Source organism: Chanos chanos, chromosome 4, assembly GCF_902362185.1.
Source record: "Chanos chanos chromosome 4, fChaCha1.1, whole genome shotgun sequence".
NCBI lineage: Eukaryota > Metazoa > Chordata > Actinopteri > Gonorynchiformes > Chanidae > Chanos > Chanos chanos.
Window position 1 is genome coordinate 37,210,885 of NC_044498.1, and position 23,618 is coordinate 37,234,502.

General features: G+C 41.9%; 1 protein-coding gene across 1 annotated transcript; it reads right to left on the reverse strand.

Annotated features, from left to right (window-relative positions):
• Positions 1–3,008: 3,008 nt before the first annotated feature.
• ggps1 (geranylgeranyl diphosphate synthase 1) lies at positions 3,009–23,481 on the reverse strand. The gene is made up of 4 exons (XM_030771471.1): positions 23,376–23,481; positions 20,181–20,281; positions 15,321–15,391; positions 3,009–5,042 (listed from the first exon to the last, which is right to left on the reverse strand). The coding sequence occupies exons 2-4, from the start codon at positions 20,251–20,253 to the stop codon at positions 4,251–4,253; spliced, it is 936 nt and encodes a 311-aa protein (XP_030627331.1). The 5' UTR covers positions 20,254–20,281; positions 23,376–23,481; the 3' UTR covers positions 3,009–4,250.
• Positions 23,482–23,618: the final 137 nt, after the last annotated feature.

The window sequence follows — 23,618 nt, forward strand, 5'->3', positions numbered from 1 at the left end:
CTAAGTGTGCCCAGGTTTTTGCAAAAAACACACTGACATTTATTAAATATATATAAGTGGAATCATAGGAGATTACCTAAATCCGGCCGGGTAAACAATATCCTTTTAACTTTACAGCAACAACAATTTATGTTCATATTGCTCCCAAAATCGCTCTCTTACGTCAATATCACAGTAAGGACCTGAACTGTAGTCTCCAGGCTATTGTCAGCGTGTTATGTTTAGTTTGTAAGAGCGCAGTAACACATTGTGTGGCTCCACCACATTTTGATCCCTGTGCTGTCAGTGTTGTCCGCAGAGCCTGTGTTTGTTCAGTATGTCAAAAGGCTCCCAGTGGAGCAACAGTACAAAAACAAGACAGTGCCGGCTGGCAGTTAAAAGCAATTATACGGCAGGCTTTTAAAAACAAATCTGTTCTGGGTTTAAAAGAACTGGCAGTGCAATACTTTTTTTTTTTTTTCCAACGGTGTAAGAGCGTGAGTAGAAAGCATCCCTGTATACTTTCCAGGCTGATTCATGACAATGGTGATGACCAAGTTTCCCCACAGACTCAGTATTTTGGCATAGATACACATATCATGAAAATCCATCCTCAAACAATTTCTTATTTTAAAGAAATATGTTGATCCCAGGGCTGTAACGAGCCAGCAACGGGCCCCAGTGCAGGATGGTCAAGGCCGGCCCCCAGCCCATCTCACTTAAACCGAACGCATGGTGACGTAATGTCAATAGTGAACGGGAGAAGTATTTTGAAGCACGAAGCCTAAAAATGAACGGCAAAAGCGAAATGCACTGCACAGCTGACACAATTATATTATCAGGCCACTAGTGAGAGGCAACAGACTAGCGTATATTATAGGAAAAGAGAGAAAATAGATAAGTAGCCCACGCTCACAGGCCCCTGATTGTCACGGGCCCCAATGCAACCGCATTACCTGCTTACCGCGAGTTACGCCACTTGTTAATCCACAGGTTGCCAAAGCCACCTTCAAATGGGCTCCACATGGTTCTCAAATGCCATATATCCCATAGGTCTGCCAAAACACAATGATGACTTTTAGAACAAGTCTATTCCATAGTTATGTGGATTAAGGGATGCTGATCCTAGATCAGCATTCTTAGGGTCTGGATGGTCAGTATGCACACATTATAAGTTTATGCTCTATAAGCAGAAGGAAAGTGTTGCAGAATCTGACACACAGCTAATGATTACAATGTCATCCGTTTATCAGTTTACTCACTGCACCTTCAATCCACTATTTGCTTCTACAAATCTTGACATCAATCATTTTTAAAGCATGACAAACTGAATGCATTTATATTCTTGGTGCACGTATACTGTATGTGTTTTATATAGTTAAGGGATGTTTGTCTGAACATGGAGGTTCTGGTGAGCCAAGCATCTTTAGCGATTCTCTGGCTCTGCCTTGTGGTCAGGCAGTGTAATTCCGAAAAAGAATGACGTCACTTGCTCTCACAAAAGATAGTATACGTAAATGAAAGAATTTAATATTCTGAATTTAATATGCAATTTCACAACATCTGAACCCATAGAAATTTGTATTATCTACACCTAAAATTAGTGCTTTTATCCGCTTATCACAGCGTCAGAAACCACATAGAAGTCCCCAGCATTTAAAAAATGACCGAAAACATATGATCAGAATGTACTTTACATGATTTTCCGTTATTTGAAATAATATACTCCACAAATGTGTAATGTGTAAGCCTAATGTACAGTATTAAACAAGATATTTTCGAAATATTTTTAATACGACCAAATCATAACCTCTAATATGACTGACAGCAGTATTTGACCTATGAAACCTGTGCGTTATTTGCAAGTGAAGGCTGACTTTTAATTGGATCATCTCGAGACTCGCGTCAAGCTTAGGTCACGTTCAACACCTGCAACTGGCTGGGGAGAAAGAGGGGAGCAGGGTGTGAAAGACAGACACGAATAAAGACAGAAAATCAGTAAATTGGTATATAGTCTGTTTTCGCAACAAAACTTTCTAGGGATAATTGTATAACGTAAGTAGGTACATTTTATTTGCTAAGTAGTCTTTCTCTACGGTATTACTTCTGTGCTGTTTCGGGAACGCTAGAAACCCGCGTCGTGTCACTGAATTAGGGGAGGTACGTTTCGCTAATTATATTTTGGTCTGCTGGCGTGTCGTGTATGACATCAGTGACTATCAGACAGTGCAATCGAGGTTAGGCTTCGCGCAGTAAACGGCCAATAAAACTACCGACACGACTACCAACAAAAAGATATACAATAACGTTGTTATAAAACTAAAATCCGTGGCGAGTTCTGACAATGTTTTACTATGCACAGCGTGTATTGTTTTGTTACGTGTTGTGACGGATTTACGGTAAAGAGATACATTTGAGAAACAAACGGTCTTATTCTGGTCACCGTTACATTATTAAACTAAACACGGAACAAGGAATACATTCTTCACCTGTTAACATCTTTCAAACCCGTCAAAATGGTGTGATTTCAAAGAGACTCGAACGATGATGTATCGCAGTTACAAGAATCAGTGACAACCTCCATCAGTGCAAAGTGCCGATTGTTGGAGCAAGTAAGCATTTAAATGGAAAAAAAAAAAATCTCTATACGTTCTGGAGGGAATTCTGTCTACAGACCCCGACAAACACACATATATTTTTACTGCCCTCACAGTTCTTTATTGAAGTGGCTCTTGTCAAGTTTACCCAGAGCGTTCTCTTTCAACACAGAATACTTGCATATGCAGAAATCCCATTGACTGCTACAGTATAAACAGTGTAAAATGGTGAACTGACAGTACACTTCACTTGTAAACGAACAAACAGTTTTTTTCGCTTCAGGGAATCCCAAATCGTTTCACATATTTAGCAGAGCATTGGAGTGGCACAGCAAATCCAACTGGGCTTTTTGGACCCACTGAACAGCTGAATGAGTTCTAGCAGTGCAGGACCATAACAAGTATGTGAATCATTACAGAAAAAAAAAAAAAAACCTTCTTTGCAAATCAGATGGAGGCATTTTTCATATAACAAGAAACTTACAATACTTCAGGGGATATGACTTCATGTTGCAAGACATACCAAGTGTAGAACAAAGGAACAACAACATGTCATTGATTCAAACAAAGGGAGGGCCATCAAATGTCATATGACATATTTAAGTTCATTTCCATATAACTTGCACACTGGAAATAACACATTCATATTCTTACATCCCTCCTGCATACAGACCAATGTAGAAAACACACACACACACACACAGTATTCATTCACATCATTAAACCAGAATATTCTCTCAGGCTTCCAAAGGTTCCATATAAAAAAAGTAAGGCTTCGCTTGTGTCAACACCACTTCTGTTGCATTTCTTCAAGTATCACACCTCTTAATACAGGGTTGTTTTTTTTTTACCCTGAAAACATCAGTCAGGATTGTTCAGCTGCCACACTAAGACAATAAGGTTTTTACGGTGACATTAACTGAATTTTAAACGAACATTTACTGTCAAAAGCCAATTTGTTATGGATCCATATGTTAACTGTCTCTACTTAGCAAGGCTACGGTGGAGTTATCTATCTAGAGTTAGTCAACATCTATGGTGCAGTGATTGCCCTACCACTATACAAAGATGTTCTGAGATGAAAAATGAGCCTTTTCCCATCCCGTGTCAAGTGTTCTTGAATAATGGTTTACAGTGTAATGACTACTGCCTGAGAGAGCTTGGCGAAGGGAGAAAAACTGTCCATTGTTAGATTCCTGACATCCAAACAGGCTGGCTAAATCACAAATAATAAAACCAAAATATGAATACCTCTCTGTGCCACTGGCAACGCATCTATCGTATCTCATAGCTGAGGCTGATAGTCTATGGTCTTGATTTATGGAAATTAAAATGTTTGAGAACACTACAGAAAATTAAAATGTCACTGTCAATGCAAGTTAATGTAATTTCATCTGAATTCAGTGGGACACAAGAGGTATTAATTCAATTACTGTTGGTATATTACTGAGAAATTTTGTGATGCCGTGTTAACGACTCCAGTAGTCTCTTCAAGATCTAACTTTAATTTGCCTTGACTGCTTGCAAAGTATTATGGGAGACAGACTGTAACTTTTAGTCTTCAAATAAAGAGTTTTGTGGAGTAAATAACTGTTTTACACATAAACCAGTACATTATCCCAGAAGAGTCCACTGTGTTCATGGTGCATATTGCATAATTTAGGGGTTTCCTGGTCAGTGTTTTGATTGGCTGGCTTTTGCTGTAACATCACTAGGCTCTCTGTACATGCGGCTGAGCTGCTCCACCAGTCCCTCCAGTTCGGGGTTTCCCCCCAGGTCCCTGATCAAACGGTACGCCTCCTTCTCCAGGTCTTTGAGAGTCTGCCGCGTATATTCGAACGAACCTACTTTCTCCAGGTAGTCCACACAGTAGCGTTTAATGTCCACATTTTCGGTCCTCTGTCGCAGGATGTTTTGTACCTGTGTACTCTCGGGCTGAGACCAGATGGCGTGGATGGTGGGGAAAGAGAACTTGCCCTCCGTCAGGTCCTCACAGAAGCTCTTGTTCTCGCTGTACTCACGCGAACTGAGGTTGGCGTAGTCGTCTCGGATCTGGAAGAAAAGGCCAAGTGTGTCCAGTAGGGGTTTGAGGTCCCGTGTCCAATTAGAGAAGAGCTGCATGAGACCCACAGCCAAACCGAAGAGGCCGCCGGTCTTCTGGAGGACCATGTTACGGTATTCCTCCTCGGTGGGGCAAGTGTAAGTGTCTCTCCAGTGGATATCCAGGCCCTGGCCTCGATGCAGCTCCAGCAGTTGACGGGTGAAGACACGGACCGCCTCTGGATGGTCCAGGGTCAGAACCTTCTCCAGACCCAAGAAATAGACGTAGTTGGCGGAGTTGATGACTGAGGGTACACCATAGATGGAGTGGGCGACGGGGAAGCCACGGCGAAGTTTGGAACTGTCCTCGATGTCATCTATCAGCAGGCTTGCATTGTGCAGCATCTCAGTCACTTCAATGATCACCTTAGGATACAAGAGATATGATGTCATGTAAGAAAAACAGGACATCGATTAACTATAAAATCCAAAACGATTCTGCTATTTAATAGAACACCATCACTTACAGCTGAAATGGGAAACTATCTGATTATTGGGAGCACTTAATTTACAATACAGCAGGGGGCACCACTTGACCACTCCATGTTCTTTTCAGCAGCAAGAGGGAGTGTCTTCAGTCACTCATGGATTACATAATGTGAGTACAATCATCCAAACACTATGATCAGACACACGCTAAGCGCTTGACATCTTTTCAAATTGCAGACTGATGTGTGTCAGATTATGTCATGCTCTGAGAACAGAAACTCAAAAGTGTCAGAATACACTCAGAACTGTCTCCTTGAAAGCTGGTATGTGTCATTTCAACATCCCTTTTTAAGTCACAGAAAATAGGCCTAATTCATTTTAGCATGCTGGGTAGAAATAAAATCAATATAATTTCTAAGCATTCTTCACACTGACTCTGTATTTGGATTAAGCTAGCTTCACAAATTCATCAACGCTTGCGGCGAAAAAAAAAATCAAAAAGTCAATTGTGGTCCAAGCTCTCCTACTCTATGGTCTCATCAGAGATGTTAGTTTGGTGGTTTAGGTATAATTAGATATAAACTGACTCTGGCATCCCACGCTACGCTGTAGGGACTCTAGTAGTCACTGCCCAGGGCACACAGAGTCAATGGCTAGCCTCACTGTAACTCCATTCACACAGAGTCACAGAGTCAGTGACTGACCTCACTGTGACTCCGTTCAAACAGCGATGGTAACAGCAGGGGCCTATAGCATCATTACGGCCAATGTGTACTGTGGACACAATCAACACCTTAGGAAGCCTGTTGTTTACTGAATACTAGGCTGCACGTAGCAGTGACTTGAGTTATGTGATAATTTAAACAAGAGTTTTAGAAATCATAGTAATTGTCATTTAATTTCTTCTTTACTGCATGTAAACACAAGTCAGTCATTTACATAGCCGTGGTGACATAAGTAAATCGTTGGCATAAGAAAATCATTAACGTTCATTCATGAACCTTTATTGCAGTCAGCTGATTGTCAGCAGAGTACGTTGAAGTACACGGTGCAGTGGATGCAGCCAACATGTCATGGTGTTCACAAAGAACGCAGTTCATGACCCGAGTGACAGCATATGGCGGGGGTGGAACCAAAGAGGGGGTGGGGGTCTGGGAAACGTAGTCGCTTGTTAAAGTAATCAGTGGTGACAGTGATGCCTCAGACCCTCTAACCTCAAGTCCCCCACCCTCTGGCTTTACACACACACACACACACACAGACACAAACACACACAGCTGACTGGGGGAGGAGACAGTACTGCTGTGTCGGCATGCTACGCATGGCCTCACATGACCAGACGTACTCACGCTCACAAACATGCACAATTCACAGAAATGGCCCTTTGTTTAGGTGAGAATTCTCTGTGTTATGCTGACCCGTAGCAGTCTGACACTAATAGGTGGTAGTGGTAGCGCTAGGCTGTCTGCAGACAGGAAATGTTTATATGTAAAGGGGATATATACCTGATGTCTCACACTCTGACAAATAGTGCTTGAGGAATTCATTTGTGGAAGTTAGAGTGCATGTGAAATTGTTTAATTATGGATTCTTTGTCATCTTATGTTGTCAGGAAATCACCACCCTCAAGTGTAACAGGTTAAATGCACAGGTTAAAAACAGACAGTACTTGTAAGGAAATTAAGTCTCATGTGCCTATCTCAGATTCTCTGTGGCCACCCTGCATAGCATTTTAAATTGGAACTCTCACACACTTGACTTGTCTGAAAAGTCAGTGTCATTTTAAATAATGGACAAATTATTGCAGTCAACCTCTGCAGGCCCCCATTCTGCCTGTAGTTACCAGCTGTCACTGCCAGGGGGCAGCAGACTGAGATTCCGTTACCAGTCTGATACAGCACCCTGATGTGTGTCAAATGTGAATAAACAGTTTTTTTTTCCCCCAAACCCGAGGAGTCAATCAGTGAATCAAAAAGTCAACCTCTATGCTGAAGTAAAAGTTAATAAAATGTTGACTTGAAACTGCTGAGCTGGTGTAATATGGCACTTTTACTGTGTGTCTGTGTGAACAAGTTTGTGTGTGTGTGTGTGTGTGTGTAATAGAAGCTGCTCGTGCAGAGCAGGGCAAGACAAAGATGGTCTCTGTGAGCCAGGCAAGCGTCCAAAGCCTGAGAATTTCAGACGTTTATCCTCCAAACACAACCTTTCCTCCAGCAGGGACACTCCCAACTGCCTGCCTGCTAGCCACACTGACAACTACACCACTCAGCCTGGCTCTGGAGCATAAACACATGCACACACACATAAATACACACAGAGTCACACTGCTAGTGAGATGCATCCTGAGGGTAAAATATAGTTACTTTAAGTCTGTCATTCACTGTAAAGCTTTTGACAGATATCACAGAAAAGTGTGAGAAGAGAGACGGTATCTATGACAGCTAAGAGGATCGATTACACATGTCTGTGACAAATGATTCTTTGAGTGATATAAAAATATAACAGACACCATTTTTTGCCTTGAGTTGACATTCAAATTAGCTAGCCAAGCAAATGACTTTGCTCCTAAATACAAAACAGCTGGTACGTTAAGTTTTTAAGTCACGTAAAAGTGGAAATACCGCATAGTTTAACATATCATATGCATAAATCATCTTTAAATGATGGAGTGAAACTATTACGCTTAATAGGCTGGTTTTAGTACAATAATTCTCATTTGTAGGAGCGAGTGAGACAGATGACACCAACCTGTAGTAACAGAGGCAGTTCAGTTTATCAGTTTTAAACATGCCTGTGGGGTAGAAAACCACCGCCAAACAGCAAAGACATAAAAATCACAAGCCCTATAAAATATTCTCTCTCTCTGCATGTCTACAAGCCAGAGGAACAGGCTTACGGCGTGTAACCGTTCAAACCGAAAACATCCAACACTGCAGTCTACGGGGGAATTAGTATCTGTTAACAGATTTTTCTTCTAGAAGATAGAGAGAGCACTCACTCATTCTCAAAAGGTCTCATTCAGGTCCTCGTGAATTAGGAACCACTAAATGATAAACACAAAGGAGACACCACTTCCCATGAGGCTTGGAGTTAAAGTTCTGCTCCCCTGATTTGGATGCTAATGACAACTAGCGTGGAAGACACAGGCTGGTGTTAATGACGTATTCTCTCTCTCTCTCTCTTTAGACGTATTTGTATGTGCCTGAAAGCCTGCCAGCCATGCGGATCCACATCACCAGGGAGAAAAGTGGGACAGAAATTTCCCTCAGGACTAGCAAAAAGCGTTTCTACTTTCTATCTGCATTTGAACCGTGTTTCGGAGGAACGTACTCAGAGTCACAGCTCAAAGAGCAAGCCTGTCTCATATTCTAAATCCTGACACGCACTCAAGGAGCATGGCATACTCGCGTCAGGGGGGGCGGGGGGGGGGGGGGTGAAACCAAGGGAAAAGACGGATTAGCAAAAGAACTTGTCACCGACAGAGAGGTCCATTCACAAGTCTGGTTTAACTAAGCATGGTGAAGCGGTTCTGGGCTCTTTGAATCTCACAAACCCACAACTGATGAATGTTACTGACACTCTCATTCTTTTCTGTTCTTTTTTCTTTTCTTTTCTCTAGTCAGAGCTATGCTTTCAGGCCACCTACTCAGCCTGTAGTGTTATAGAGCAACACATAGCTGATAATGCTGCCACCCTGATCCAGCTGAGCATGGTAACCTGTCCACAAGGCCTGAAGGATAAGTGGGCAGATTTTGCCGGAAAACCACTCCCATCCTCTTTATTTTAACTCCGTTCTCTGAACAGACCTGATGGCTGCTGACACAGCTAGTCGTATAGATATAAATATTCTCAAATGTCTTTTCAGAAATGAAAACAGTTTAGCGCCACAAAAAGAGAATATTACCTATTGTAACTTAACAAATCTACCAAAGCTAATCTTTCTCAGCTTCTAACGTACACTCGCAGAACAGCCACAGGCTAGCCAGCGTGTGTGTGTGTGTGTGTGAAGGCACTTCTTGCTTGTTGTCTGTCAGACAGCAGCTTGTTAGTGATGGAGCACACACTCCACTCGGCGGTGTGACGGGTTCAGAGAGAGTTTACAGCGTGATAAAGCTCACTGCTACTGCAGCAGAAGGGGAGGGGGTGGGGGGGGGGTTGTGGTGAAGTGAAATGCACAGACAGACAGAAGAGAGTTAGACAGCGTGTGAGAAACAATGTAAGAGATGCTACTCTCTGAGGGAAGGTAATAAGAAAAGAGAGTAATGACCTGACTTATCAGAAAACTGGTGGAGAAACGGACACATAAGACGTATGGTAAGACAGAAGAATGGGACGAGTCCTGTGGAGTAATCTAGAGTCTAGCTGCTCGCGTGACCTCATTCAAAACAAGGCTCCAGGCCACTACAACTAGACATCTCTCAGACGCAAATGACAACATGTGGAGAGAGAGAGAGGGAGAGGGAGAGGGAGAGGGAGAGGCAGGGAGAGAGAGAGGGAGGGAGAGAGGGAGGGAGAGAGGGAGGGAGTAGCAAACAAACAAGTTCAACATCAAGGCAATGCCTTAGACAGAGATGCTTTTGAACTTCTCCTGTCTATATATCTGTAGTGCTCAGCTTACAGCCCCAGGCAAGAAACTACAGCATACACATATAGCTTCTTCAGATTCATCAGCTGCGACAAAAAGCTTTCCAAATTACAATTCAGCTACTATAATGCAGCTCATTTTTTCAACAGGCGGGTTTTTTTGGGTTAAGAGGAGGATGATGAAGATGACAAAAAAAAAAAGAAGAAGAATCTTCTGATGGTTGTGCTCTCAACTTGAGGAGTGTTTTTAAAATTGTAAAAAGAAAAAATGAAATAATTGCCGCGAATAAAGGCAGAGAGATTACAATCAGGAGCGGCAATCAGATTCTAGTGGAGTATCTGAAATGTATTATTCTGTTACTGTGTGACTTAACCCTTTCCTGCTTGAAATCTTTGAAAAGGTGTCTTACTCTAAGAGAGAGAGAGAGAGAGAGAGAGATTTGGAAGTTAAGGGACAAAAACCCATAACTAAATCCAGTCTTACAAGACATTGCTTTATTCCCCTCTGCCATTAAGACTTGAGCTGTGATCAAAAGTTATGCCTGTTGGTCTACCTGCGCTGAAACTGTGAAGTTATGGATATTAATCAAACACACCTGGGCCTCAAGACATAAGGAAATGCAACGGATCTTCACTTACTATCCTGAGCATCATTAACAGATTTCAAAAAAACAAACAAACAAACAAACAAAGTCGACTGAGTACTGGCTTGTTTTGCGTTCGCCTCTGTACTGTTCCAGTGAAACAGGTGAGCAGAACCTCTGGCAGATCATCAGGTTAGTGCTCCACATCAGGAACCAGACAGAAGCAGGTCTGAGTCCCAGGCAGCGTATCTAGGGATAGTGACTTCTGCTGGCTCTAACGATCTCTCGCTGCTGCCACTGTGTCCTTGAGCAAGGCCCTCAATCTCAAGTTGCTACAAGGGGGACCGTAATGTGGTAGCTCTGTCTCCCTCTCTCTCTCTCTCACCCTCGCACAAGAGCCAAGAATGAAAACGGTCTGTTTCATATTCTCTCACTAGCATTTTCAATTTTATTGTAGGCAATTCAAGGCTGATAGTACAGTGATCATTTCAGAGGGGAGTCAACTGTTTCAAAGGCAGCTTTGCGTTGTTGAAGCAGACAGACAACAGACTGCACTGATATGAGTATTGATAGTATTGATGAGTACTGACAGTCATAACTGCTCCCATATGTCATAGAGAGAGAAAAAAAAAAACATGTTAAAATATTAGAGGTCTCCATGAAAATGCTTTGATTTTGCACGGGAGCAACCAATAATTCGATTAGACTATACAAAACCAAAAGCAACTCTCTCCACCAAAACGGAGAGACCATTTTGGTCAGGCTGATTTGGTGGAGTGTAATCACTGCTTGGTTAATATGAAATACGGCATTTGGAAGATGTAAGAAAAACAGGGCCCGATGCATTCAGCTCTGGCTCTTATATCGGATACGGCAAGAAAGCAGACTACAATTAAGAGTGGCATATTTTATTGCCTTTTCCAATCTAAATGTAAATGAACCCACTCGCAATGACATCTACAAGAGCAGATTTAAGTGAAATTTAATCAGTAGCACAAATGAAAAGGACCCTTCAACTATTTACTCAGAATTGAGATTATGTCCATGTTAAACAAAGAGGGCATTTGAATAGCTACACTTCAGCAGTTCCACACTGTGGCTGTGTAAACACAGAACAGGAGATACTGCTTTAGTCTCACTGTAGCTGTGTAATGCTATGCGCTGTGTTTATACTCGTTAATGAAATGTAAGGGTGGCAGATGTAAGAACACTGTCCATATGTATCAAGTGTCTCAAGAGTTAGACTGCTTATCTAGGACCAGTTCCTCTTGCTCTACATAACCGCATTGATTAGGATTATGAAAGGCAGATTATGAAATCCTAGATCAGTACTCTCACTCTCAGCCATTTGCCACATATGATCCCTATCTAGAGAATTAAGAGAATTCATTCTGACAGGCGTAAGTATTACTAAATAGTTCTTGACCATCGTACAATTAAAAAAGGAACTAGACAGCTGTTTACTGGGATCATAATTAGCTATATGAAAGATGCACCGTATTAGCCGCTCAGAATGTGCTAGAAAGAGCATATCGATTACTGTCATTTTTCTGATATCGTAAGAATGTATCATCAGTGCTTATCTACAGTGTAATTTGCCATTATCAGGTTTTTCAACATGGTATTGTAAGCAAGGCTCTTGGGTTTCCAATGTGAATATTTTTCCTCACATTAAAACCAAAGGATATAGGTTTCAATCGGGGGTGGGCAATTATTTTTCCTGGGGGGCCACAAGAGAAATCCAGATTGTTGCCAGGGGCCAAACAAATTCTGTCATGCCGCAACCTCTAATTTTGTCACTAGATTAAATGACAGAAAACATACTGTGCACTTATTCTTCAGCATTTATTAAACTGAAAATCACTCCAAACAGGATCTTATTAGAATGGTTTGATTTACTGAACTGTGGAACAAAGCCACACACTATACCAATCAGCTTTCATGGACACAACCTATCCTGTATTCCTGTTTGTATCTTTGACAAGAACTGTCACCTTAACAAGGGCATTGGTCATTATTGGTCATATGACAGTCTTTTGGACTATAGCAGTAAGATCTCTGTTATACAAATGACTTTGCACGTTTGTTGCAAACTAAGTCCATAGCTTTATAGCTAACCTCAGTGAAAAATACTTAGCAGCCCGTGACTTATTAAGCACTCGACATTCGGCATCAGCCTTTTGCTTTGTAGCGCTTGTTTTGTGTAGCAGGTGACTTCAAACTGTACCTCCATCGACTGCATTGCAAGAACAAACTGAGAATCCCCATACACTCGCACAACCTGGTGTGCCTCAGCCGACGCTGCTATGACTTCCAGTCAATTTCAAACATCACCCACGTCAATGTCAGCAGTGGCAGGAAAAAGGCAAGCTCATCTATGTTATTTCATTGTAATTTTTTTAGCGTCAGAAGTAAAATGGTGTGGTTTGTCTTAGACCTCCTGGGCCGGGCAGAACCACCACGAGGGCCGGTTCCGTGCCCGCGGTCCGTACGACGCCCGGGTCTGGTCTAAATCACGAAGGGGTATTTTGTCAAGCTTTACCAACCTAAAAACATGCAGAAGTGTCAAAACATTGGCTCGAATTGTAAAAATCCATCCATCAACATCAACCAGAACAAGACCCAGAACAGCATTTGGACCACAAATCATCCGAGACCACAGGCTGGGTGAAGTCATTTACTCATCAAGACATCAGACAAATGAAGACGTCATAGAAAAACAGAGGGAAACAGCCAGAGAGAAAAAGGTGTGGTGAAGGGCTGGTTTGAATGACTGACTTTTCTCGGTCTGGAGAAGCTCAGAAATACTCAGGGCAGAAGAAGACCTGCTGAACAGTATGCTTAATGTGATTGGACAGGCTTAACACTTAACACAGAGTACTGGGAGAAGCTCCACTCATTTGAGGGACCAAATTAGCATAGCTTTATCACTGCACACGAGATCCTGCTTTCATCATATGGACGTTAAACAAGCTCAACACCGAACGCTAAAAATGGCAACGATTCTTTTGTTTCTCACTCAGTCATTTCAAGCTTCACCTCCAGCCTTTCTGGTGACAGACAGCTTCAGAAATATGTACTGTTACTCCTTCACAAAGCAGCCCTCCTCCAAAAAACAAAACACACACACACACAGAAACCCAGACTTTTGAAACCGAGGATAAATTTTTAGAATGCATGTACTTTTTTTTCCCTTGAATTTGGATCACATCTGCCAATTTATCAACACTTGTGATACATTTGCAGTGCCGTAGCCCCATGTGAAACCATGGGTTCTCTGAGGCCTAAAATGCCCCAGATGGATAGAAGCTGAATAATGACATCATAGCATCCACTTCAAAGCTCTCTGGACTCTCCAGATGCATTTTCTCCAGTAATTCTACACCGTCCCATCACTGCTGCTACTCAATTTGGAGGGCTGCACTCTGCAAATGGCCCCTGATCTGATAGTTAAGCGCCAAAATCTATTTACATTGATTTTTTTTTTCAGCCTCTGAGATGTCAAAGAGTGGCAGAGTGAGAGAAAGAGCGAGAGAGAGAGAGAGAGAAAGAAATGATGAAGTGGAAAATGTAGATAGTCAGGTCTCACTGATTAGAGATAAGAACACAGGACAGTGGGCTGGGGTGGGAAAGGGGACAGCAGTGGGGCTTAGGCACCGGGAGCAGGTATGTGAATTAAAATGGCAGATTTGGAACAGCTGTGACTTACTCTGCGCAGTCCTTTCCTGAAGGCTAATTATACAAGCCTGAGTACCGCCAAAGTCATTACCCTTTTTCTTCTTCTCTGTTTTCACTCTAATTTTTCCTAAAGGACATGTTAACAGTGCAATGGAAACACACATCCTCACGCACACTCACTCACTCACACACACACACACACACACACACACACTTGGCCATAATCATAAACTACTTGCAAGGGCAGTTTCATTTCAAGAACTGCTGGCAAAGGACAAAGAAACAAAAAAGCGCATGCGAATTAATAGCGCATTCTACTAAATTACGAAATCAGAGCCCTACACGTGACCAATAATATTAAGGAGAGTGAGAATTCTCTGTGCATTAATGAAAGAAACACTTGACCTCAGCGGGGAACGGTGTTAATGATGTCTGTGTAAGCTGTGCTTTTATTTTACCACCTACCGCTCTCTGCCCAGCACTAATTACACTGCAACCACTGTATAGACTCCTCTCCTTCTCAAATTAACTTGTGCTGTTTAGCCTAACTGAAATGACCAAAGACATTCGCAACAGCTTAAGTGATCGGCAGCTATACTGTTATTTAACCGCAAAAAACAACAACATTGCAGTAGAGGTTACCTGAGATACGAAATTCATTCATTCTTTGCGTCTTATCAAAATAAAGTCAACTTCCCCATACTGGTTCAGACACATGTTTGTGAGGAGAAAGTCCCGAACATACCAGTATCAAATGACTGAAAAAGGCTTATTCTCATTTACATTTTTACAACTGAAGGATTTGTTTTACAGTGGGGTTAAACTAATCCCGACTCTTATTTCCAGTTGCGGCTGTAGAGCAGGTGGGTTTCACGTATACTTCCTGACTCTCTCACTGAGTGTGTCGTGTCTGGTGTCAGGTCAGATGGGTTTTTGTTGTCTTTAAGAGACAGGCAGTTCATTTTAAAAGCCTCATTTGGAAGGGAGGAAGAATGCATTCTTTAACATCCTGAGTTGAGACTGATAACTTCTTGAGGAAGACATCCTTTTTTCTCCTGAGTTCGGTTTCAAATCTTTCTTTGCTCAAAGCAAGACAAATTGGTGTGAGAGCCAGTGAAGGACACAAAATACATAGAAAAATAGACTCTCACACGGAGAATACAAAAATCTGCCCTCGTTGAATATCACAGTGTATTTAGACACTGAAGTACATCTAAAACTAAAATGATATACAACAATCCATATACCAAGGAGATTCAATTTCTTTGCTGTCCAAATCATGTGAATTATGGAGTCCCATTTTGACTGTTGTTGAGACACATCAATCTTTTACTTCTGAAGCGTAAAACAGAATTCATTCAGTCCTTACCTGAAGTTTGTCCTCTGGGACGTTGAGCCAATGGTTGAACGCCTGGGACAGTTTGGTTCGTACTTGTTTACCTAAAAATCAGAGACGGAGAAACAGAAAAGGCATTTAATAGCAGAAGTTTTCAACTTCTCATTGTACATCACGGCAAAAGAACTTGACATATAAAAACTACTACTACAAAAAAAAACAACAAAACACCACCTTGCAGCAGCGTTTGCACAGATCGCGATTGTTATTCTGCCATCAACACCCTTAACAAACCCACGGCCGTGACTTGAATATGAAATAAACAAAGATAAAAAAAAAACATCCATTACACATCTTCAGCTGCAAATTTCAAAAATAGCACGGAGGCATCCTCTTAAAAAAAAAACAACAAAAATAACACCCTATTCCTACTAGTACTGTCTTGTAAATCAGCATTTTCTCTCCCTGGTTGTTCAAAACATCAGATGAAAGACAGAAGCCTCGGCTCTCGGTTACTCCGGCGCTGTTTCCCCGGCTTTATCTCTGTGTGCTGGTAACGGTTATTGACTGAACGATGGATTCAAACAGACAGCAGCTTGGCGTGGGCCGAGGCAGAAGTCACAGTTTAGTTGATGTTTTCATTCATGTCTGTGCTCTTTTTCCTCTCGGTTGTCTCTGCTCCTTTTGCCTTCACGGTAAAGGAGTGGAGGGGAGGGGCAGCTGCATCTAATGATCTACTGGAGGCTTTGCCCCCCCCCCCCCTTTCTCTGTTTAGTTGTAAGATTGTATTCCCCTCGGTGTACTGAGTAAAACCTCCTCGTTGCTGCTCCCTCTATGAACCAGATTCAGGTCTCTGTAGGCTTTTTCCAGGCCTTTCCACAACATTGCACACATTTACAACAAACCCGGTCCTCCAAAACAGGCTCATTAAAAAAGAAACTATCATTTACCTCCTTTAAAAAAAAACTCTTTGTATCGGCCGTACCTTTTGTCCACACTTTGACAAAAGCGGTTTTTATGCATCTGTGGGCTTCCACATTGTGAGTACGTGTAATATGTAACAATGAGTGATGACATTGTTAAACTGTACTTATTTGGTAATTACTTAATTACTGTGGTAAAAACAGAGGCATTAGAGAAGCAGAGCTGGAGCAGATGCAGAGAGGAATCAGAGGGTTGCCTCTTTGTGAGGTTCAGTGAGCCCCAGAGAAGGCTCTCGCTGGAGCCTGACACACTCAACGGGAGAAAGATAAATATTAGAAATGAAAATATATCCACTCAAACTCGACAGGGTTTAGTGAACACAAGCCCAGCATCTGCTCTCTGAGCCGTCCCAGTGGGGGAAAGAGAGAGAGAGAGAAAGAGAGAGAAAGAGAAAGAAAGAGAGAGAGAGAGAGAGCTGGAGACTTTGTGGATGTTTCTTTGTTTACTGTTTGAGTTTACCAGAATCTTGCTGATAAACTCTACGAGGTTAGCCTGGGAAACTACCTAAAGAACTGTGAGATACACTCTAATACCGGACATTTCTTTAGGTCTCTGCAAGCCCAGAGGATAACCCCCCCCTCCCCCCAACCATAATAAAAGACTGGCCCACTCCTGAGCATTGCTTGCATACCGACAACAATGGCCCAGCCTACTCCCAGCGGTTTTCTGGGCATCCCAACTGAATTCTTTTCTGGTTTGTGCTTTGCTCCACACCCCTAGGACTAGAGCTCCAAACCAGCCCTTCCCACTCGTACACCAGTTTAACTCTCCTTCTGTAGTAGCGCAGGAAACATCACACATTCAGGCATCTGACTTTTCTTTATTTACACAGAAGCTTTCAGGTGAATTGTTTTCTTCAGCTGAATGAGAATATAACGGTCAAGTTCAAAGAAATGTCTGCAAAAATGAAATTCGATCAAGTATAGTGCTTCACACTATGCACAATAGCCTGCTTAAATGTCTGTGTAATAGTTTGTGTAATGACAGTGTACTATGTCCTGTAATTAGACATTAGTCCACTGCTCTAAAAGCTGGGTCGTATTGCTGAGGTCAGGGTGAAGCACTAAAGTAATTCTCACAACAGCTTTTGGCTTGTTACTTGGTAGCAATGACAAGGTAAAAAAAAAAAAAAAACCTATACCCTTGCAAACAGCCTTTAAAACCGTCACTACAGCGAGAAGGGACGCACAAATGTGAGAGTAAGAACAACAGTGATGAAGTATTTAACACAGCAGCAGCAGCAGCAGAGAGAAACAGGAAGAGTGAGGCTTACTCATATCCTCCAGACCTAGAACAAAAAGCCTCTGCAAGAATCGACAGCAGTACCAAAGGCCTTCCACACTGCTCTGCTGCTACATGCAAAAGAACCGTTTGATTAGTGCAAAACAAATGAACCACAATTTAGAAGAAAAAAAAAAAAGAAAAAGAAAAAACTTATGTATGTCTTTGACAAAAGGACGAAATGGGAGTGTGTGGGGACCGGGGAGGGGGGGGTGGTGGTGTATAAAGAAAGCCCCTTTAAACATCACAGGGAGAGAAGTGAACTGAACAAGCCTGAGAGAGAGAGAGAGAGAGAGGCGGGGGGGGGGGGGGGGGGGGGGGGGCAGCAGCTCCAAACTGAAGCTTTAATATAAAAAGCCCTGCTGTTGTTCTTTGGAAACATACTAAAAGCAGTCTAAGCACAAAGGCAGTGCCATGCTTAAGCAGCAGTAAGAGCTCGGAGTACAGACACCAAGCAGGAGATGTGTCTGAGTCCAGAGACCAGTGTGGGTGGATGCCACATTCTTCAATTATTTACATTTATTTATGCTGGGCACTGACTGGGCTCGCTACATATTTTTCAGCAGCACTGAAACAAAAAAAATCCCAAACAAATGTACAGGCACTAATGGGGAAAAAAAATCAACTGATGTAGAGCATCTAACACTATTCTGCTCTTATTATCATTCTGCTCAATTCCAGTGTAGGCCTGTAAGACACAAAAGAAAACAATAAAGCCCTAATAAATTTCACAAAATAGGCCCGACTGCTCCAGGACTGGAGCTATGGCATTTATTGCTGCCTGCTTCTATACTATTCAGTTTCTATGCAAAGAAAGAATTCACACAGCCAATTTTCCCTAAAAGCTGTCAAAAGAAAACAAAAAACAGCAGTGTTTGTGTGTAGGAGCTGAATGAAATGAAACCCTTAGGTAAAACACACACACGCAAACACACACACACACACACACACACACACACACACACACACACTTTGAAGCATAAAGTGACAAAGCCAAGCCGTAGAGACGTTTTATCGCTCACCGATGCAAAACAAATCACTTTCTAAGAGGTTCATTGCAGACCAAAGTGATTTGGCACAGTCACAAATCTAGCACCAATACACATTGATCTACCAATGATCTGCATCGGTGCAAACAGATAAGAACTTCAAGGCCCCTTTGTATAACTTTATCACTCTGGGCTAGCGTTTGGGCCTTTTCACACACCGATATACACACTCCAGATTCCTGAGAGGGGTTAAGACTTGCTTTGAAGCAAGAAAAGAGAAAACAAGTTACACCACACAGATTGGATTTCTCAAGCAAAAAAATAAAAAATAAAAATAAGCGGACCATGTCTGGGCTAAGCCGGGTTTGCGAAACTAAAATATCCTAGGTGTTACTCTCTTGATTTTTTTCTGCTGACACTATCAAAAGTGGAACAAGTAAAACCAGCCCTAGTCATTAAGGCTGAAAACACGCCCGGAGCTGTATATTCTGCTTTCATTTTTCTCGCCAGAACTAACACATGACTGCAGCAAATATTGCATTCAAGCGTGAGCTAACTCTAAATGAACTAGCAGAGCGGATCCTGTTCTACTAAGATGGCTTAGAGTTATATGTCCCAGAACACCCCCTCACTGTAGATTCTCCACAGATTTGAGTGTTCTCCTTGTATTCTATAAGCAGTCCTTATCAAAACAATACGCACTGTCTCTGAAATATATTTCTGAAAAAAAAAAAAATTCCCGACTTTCCAATTTTTGGATGTAACTGTGCTGTAAAAGTCCCACTGGTGGCGTCCCATCGAATTCTATGCAAAATAGCCAAAAATAAATTGTATAATTCTGAGTCTTTAAACAATTATGGTGTGCATTCTGTGACAATGAATGACTTGAACAATTTATGATTACAAGAGGGAAAGGCGAAAGAGAGAAATGATGATGTTGGCTGAGTCCCGGCACGCAGCATTAACATCTGAGGATGTAATTTACGCATGGCTGGTGTAAGGAGGTATCGTAAATCAATTGTCGTTTGTTTCCTTTAGGAGCCGGGTAAAGTGAGTGGAATAACCTATAGTGTAGTCTGTACTTACGTAAAGCATCCATTTGGTTCATTTACACAACTCCAGTTTACTTTAACAAGCCTGACAAACCTGTCAGCTCCTAAACTGCATTTATTTCCTCAAAAAGGCTTCATATTACATTCAAGTTGTTTTCTTTTGCGCTGTGATACCCAGGCTACGGTACACGCTCTGAGTCAAGCAGTTTAATAGCTTTGGACTGTAAGCACTGACTGGTGGAAGTAGAACAACAATCTGCTCATTGAGGCTTTTAAACAACCTGCTTGGCTGTTCATCTGGCAATCTGGACCAATGAAGTGTATGTTTTAACATAAGCCACATACGTTTAAAAAAATCATTTGTTCATGTAGCTGACACTTTTACCTAGAGCAACTAAGGAATTTTTTAACTATCTATGCCCAAGGTAATACACCACTGGAGCAACCTGCATGGACACATCAGCAGTAAACCATAAATCTGTACGTCTGAAGCAACAGACGCTTGGTTACTATACCACTCCCCAACCTCCTGCCCACTGATGTCACTAACAAAGATGTGTTCAGAAGCAGAAGGGCTGCCGACTTACCAGGCAGCTGAAGCAGGTACTTATACGGTTCTAGAAGAATCCGTTCAGATGCAGACTGCTTGTCACCGTCCATCCTGTACAGCTTCCAAGAATACACAACCCTATAGGAAAAAAAAAAATCAAATGTGTAAAAATGATTTAAAAAAAAAAAAAATCCTTTCCTTTCATCTTGATTCACAGTGACTGATGCTTGTCTGTACATGAAAAAAAGAAGAATGACTTTTGACAGAACGGTCATTAATTCTATTTGCTATATTCGTCGTCTGACTATTAAAATTATACATGCAACGTCTCCAAAACCCGCCATAAACAACAAGCTATGCTATTCACCAGACAAGGACATCAAGAGGTGGAAACCGAACGCTTTGTGAAAGCTGCCAACGATCAAATAAACATTAGCAGGCTTTCTCATGAAAGCTGAGAAAAAAAAAATCCAGAAATGATACAACTACTAAAAAAAGGATGAGTAAAGGCTTCATGCCAGGGAACAGATTGAATTGAAAACAGAGGTCCCTGTGAAATCAAAGAGCTGCTTTTCAGAACAGGCAGACTGCCAGAATTTAATTACAACTGATTCAAGCGCCACAAACCAATGTAAAAATTGACAATCAAGGTGTAACCTTGGGGTTTCCGTTTGGTTTCGGCTCCCTCTCAAATAACAGCTCGGGTTATAGACTATTGTCTGTAACTATCTCCTGATGACCGAAAGCCTAAAATAAGCCATTTGTTAAGAAACATAACAGAAAAAGCCCTCAATGTTTCCAGCTCCTCTGACACAAGGGCTAAGTATACTGAGAGGGAGATGAATGGAAGCTAGCGTCTGCTAGGAGGAGAACACTGAGGCTCCTGCCAAGTGACTTGGCTCTGACTGTGGTTGTGTGGCCCCCAGATCTCATATCCACGTGGCTATGGCAATGAAAAACAAAAGGAGGTGGGGGGGGGGGGGGTATAAAGAGAGGATAAGGCCAGATAATATCAAGGAGGAGAAGAAATTATAATGCGAGGTTGCCTCGTGCTGGACTTGACCTAGATTCGCTCTGGCTGGGATTTATTAGTCCAAATGACAGTAAATCATCCTCTCAAACAGATTAGTCATAATGACAACAGCTGAGGGGTTTCAAATGAAGTGCCACATAAAAGACCAAACTTCCCTCCAAGAGCAGATGAAATCTGTACTGTAGCACTTGACCCAAGAAAACACGAGCATCAATTTGTGCATGCATACATAATTAAAACTTTTACTGTCATGAGTTCATCTCCGTGCCGGTGGGAGATAATGGACAGGACAAAGCTATATGGCATACATAACTGATTGTACGCATTACATATTTATAAACGGCATTTGAAACATTACAAAATAGCCTTGTAGCCTTCGTCTGGGTCATTACAAAATACCATGTAGCGTTAGTCTGGGTCGTTCACCGTGTCTAATAGCAGTCCCAAAGGCAAGGACCTGGAACATGCTTCTGCATCCTCAACAGGTCTAGAAATGTGTTACTGTATTTACAGCTAGGTACTGATAAATGAAATATCTTTAAGACACAAGAACACGTCCAGCTAATATAAGCTTGAGTTACTGACATGAAACAAAAAGTAAAAGTGAGAGAGGAAAAAGCAGTTCCTGGGGAGGGGGGGAAAAAAAAAAATCACAATGATGTATCCCATATGTCCAATATTAATTGCCACTGTTTAGAGGTCACTAAGGCTTAAAGCTCCCTCAATCAAAAGTCATGAACACAGATACATTCTGTAGCCTAAGACGAATGAGAATAGAGATAGCGTCGTCACAGGCGGTTTTTCATTACAGGGTGTACCTGTCAAAAGAGACAAGGGGCATGACTCATAAACAATGTCAGTGACATAGAGTCCACATGCTTCCGCAGTCACGAGCCATCAGTCATTGTGACACCAGTGTCTCTGAGGCAAAGCCTGCCATATCTGAGTGAGACACAAAGATCCACAACACTGGACTCAGCGCCCAAGTACAGCATGATGACAGTTACACCACGAAACACCAGACTATCATCACTCATCTTTCACAGCGTACTAATGGTACAGATCAACTGCAAATCACCAAAAAAGGACATCTCAAACCAAATTTGGGGACATGACATCTGAACAAGTTCCATATTTTGCTGGGGCTTTTCTATTATGCTGTTCTTTGACCAAGGCCAGACCACACTGGCAAAATGCTCTTAACCCACAAGCTTGCATGTTATAAAATTTAAGAGCGCCCTGAAGATATTGTTGGGAGACTTTCACATTTTTTGAACTCCTCCTTAGTTTAAATTGACATGAACTCCCACTGCTTTATTAATTCTTATGAGTACGCCTTCCTGGATCTGATACGTACATAAAGTTGGCATGAATAAGATTGTGGGCCAAAGGAATCTTTAATACAAGTTAAAGGCTTTGATTAAATAGCTGGTGACAACCATTCATTCAGGTATAGCAATGTTTCTGGTGTCTCCATTGACTGCTCAAGTGGAACATAAACACAACCAGATTTGACCAATTCAAAAGACAACTCATCTGTTCTGTTAGGTGTGGTTACTGGATTACAGATCCAATGATCAGATCCAGGCACTGGAGGAGGTAAACACTGCTGTGCAGAATGTATGTAGTGCTCTGGGGCAGTGACTGAAACAAACTGGAAAGTATTCTGTGTGCATCTAGCCTAACTCAAGACAGCCAAAGAGACAGAGTCCCAGTTTTGATTGTTGCTTGGTCAAGCAGAAGCAATACACGACCCCAAAACTTTGCAAAACATATTGCGAATGGTAAGCCCCAGATTCACAGAGTCAACCTCAATCTCTTTTATGGCACATCCACATATAGTGACAGAGGAGGCCAAGAGGACTAAGGATAGGCTACGTGGATGATGTCAGTTGCATAGTAACCGACCAGACTATGTCTCGATGGTGTTTTATGGTATTTGTATATTTAAAGAGCTGTCCTTACGTAACCTTTAATGAACTTGACAAACGAAGCAGAGATGATCTTTAAAAATGGACTTGCACAGAAAATATCAATGATTTCGTGAAGCCAATATGCAATATGTCATTGTCGGTAAAAACAGGAAGACATAGCTGCTCTACCTCCACCAGTAATAGGATCAGTGCCCTGTGCTAAAGAGCCGAAATCCACACAAAGGATCGCTGTGTGTTGTCAGTGCAAATATGATGCTCCACCCACCTCCTAGGTCGGCAATTTGTGATCCGGGAACGTCACCACTTCCGCTATGAAGCAATTTTTCCCTGTTAGCAACTGGCTACGTTAGCGGGTTAGCCAACGTCTGGAATTTGTCTTTAACAGCAATATTATAAAAAATAAAATGACGATCGGAAATGTAGCCTCAAATATAAGCCATTCTGACCTCCTATGTCTTAATGAAAGAATAATCTAGAATAAATAAACGTGACCGCAGGTGTGGCCGAT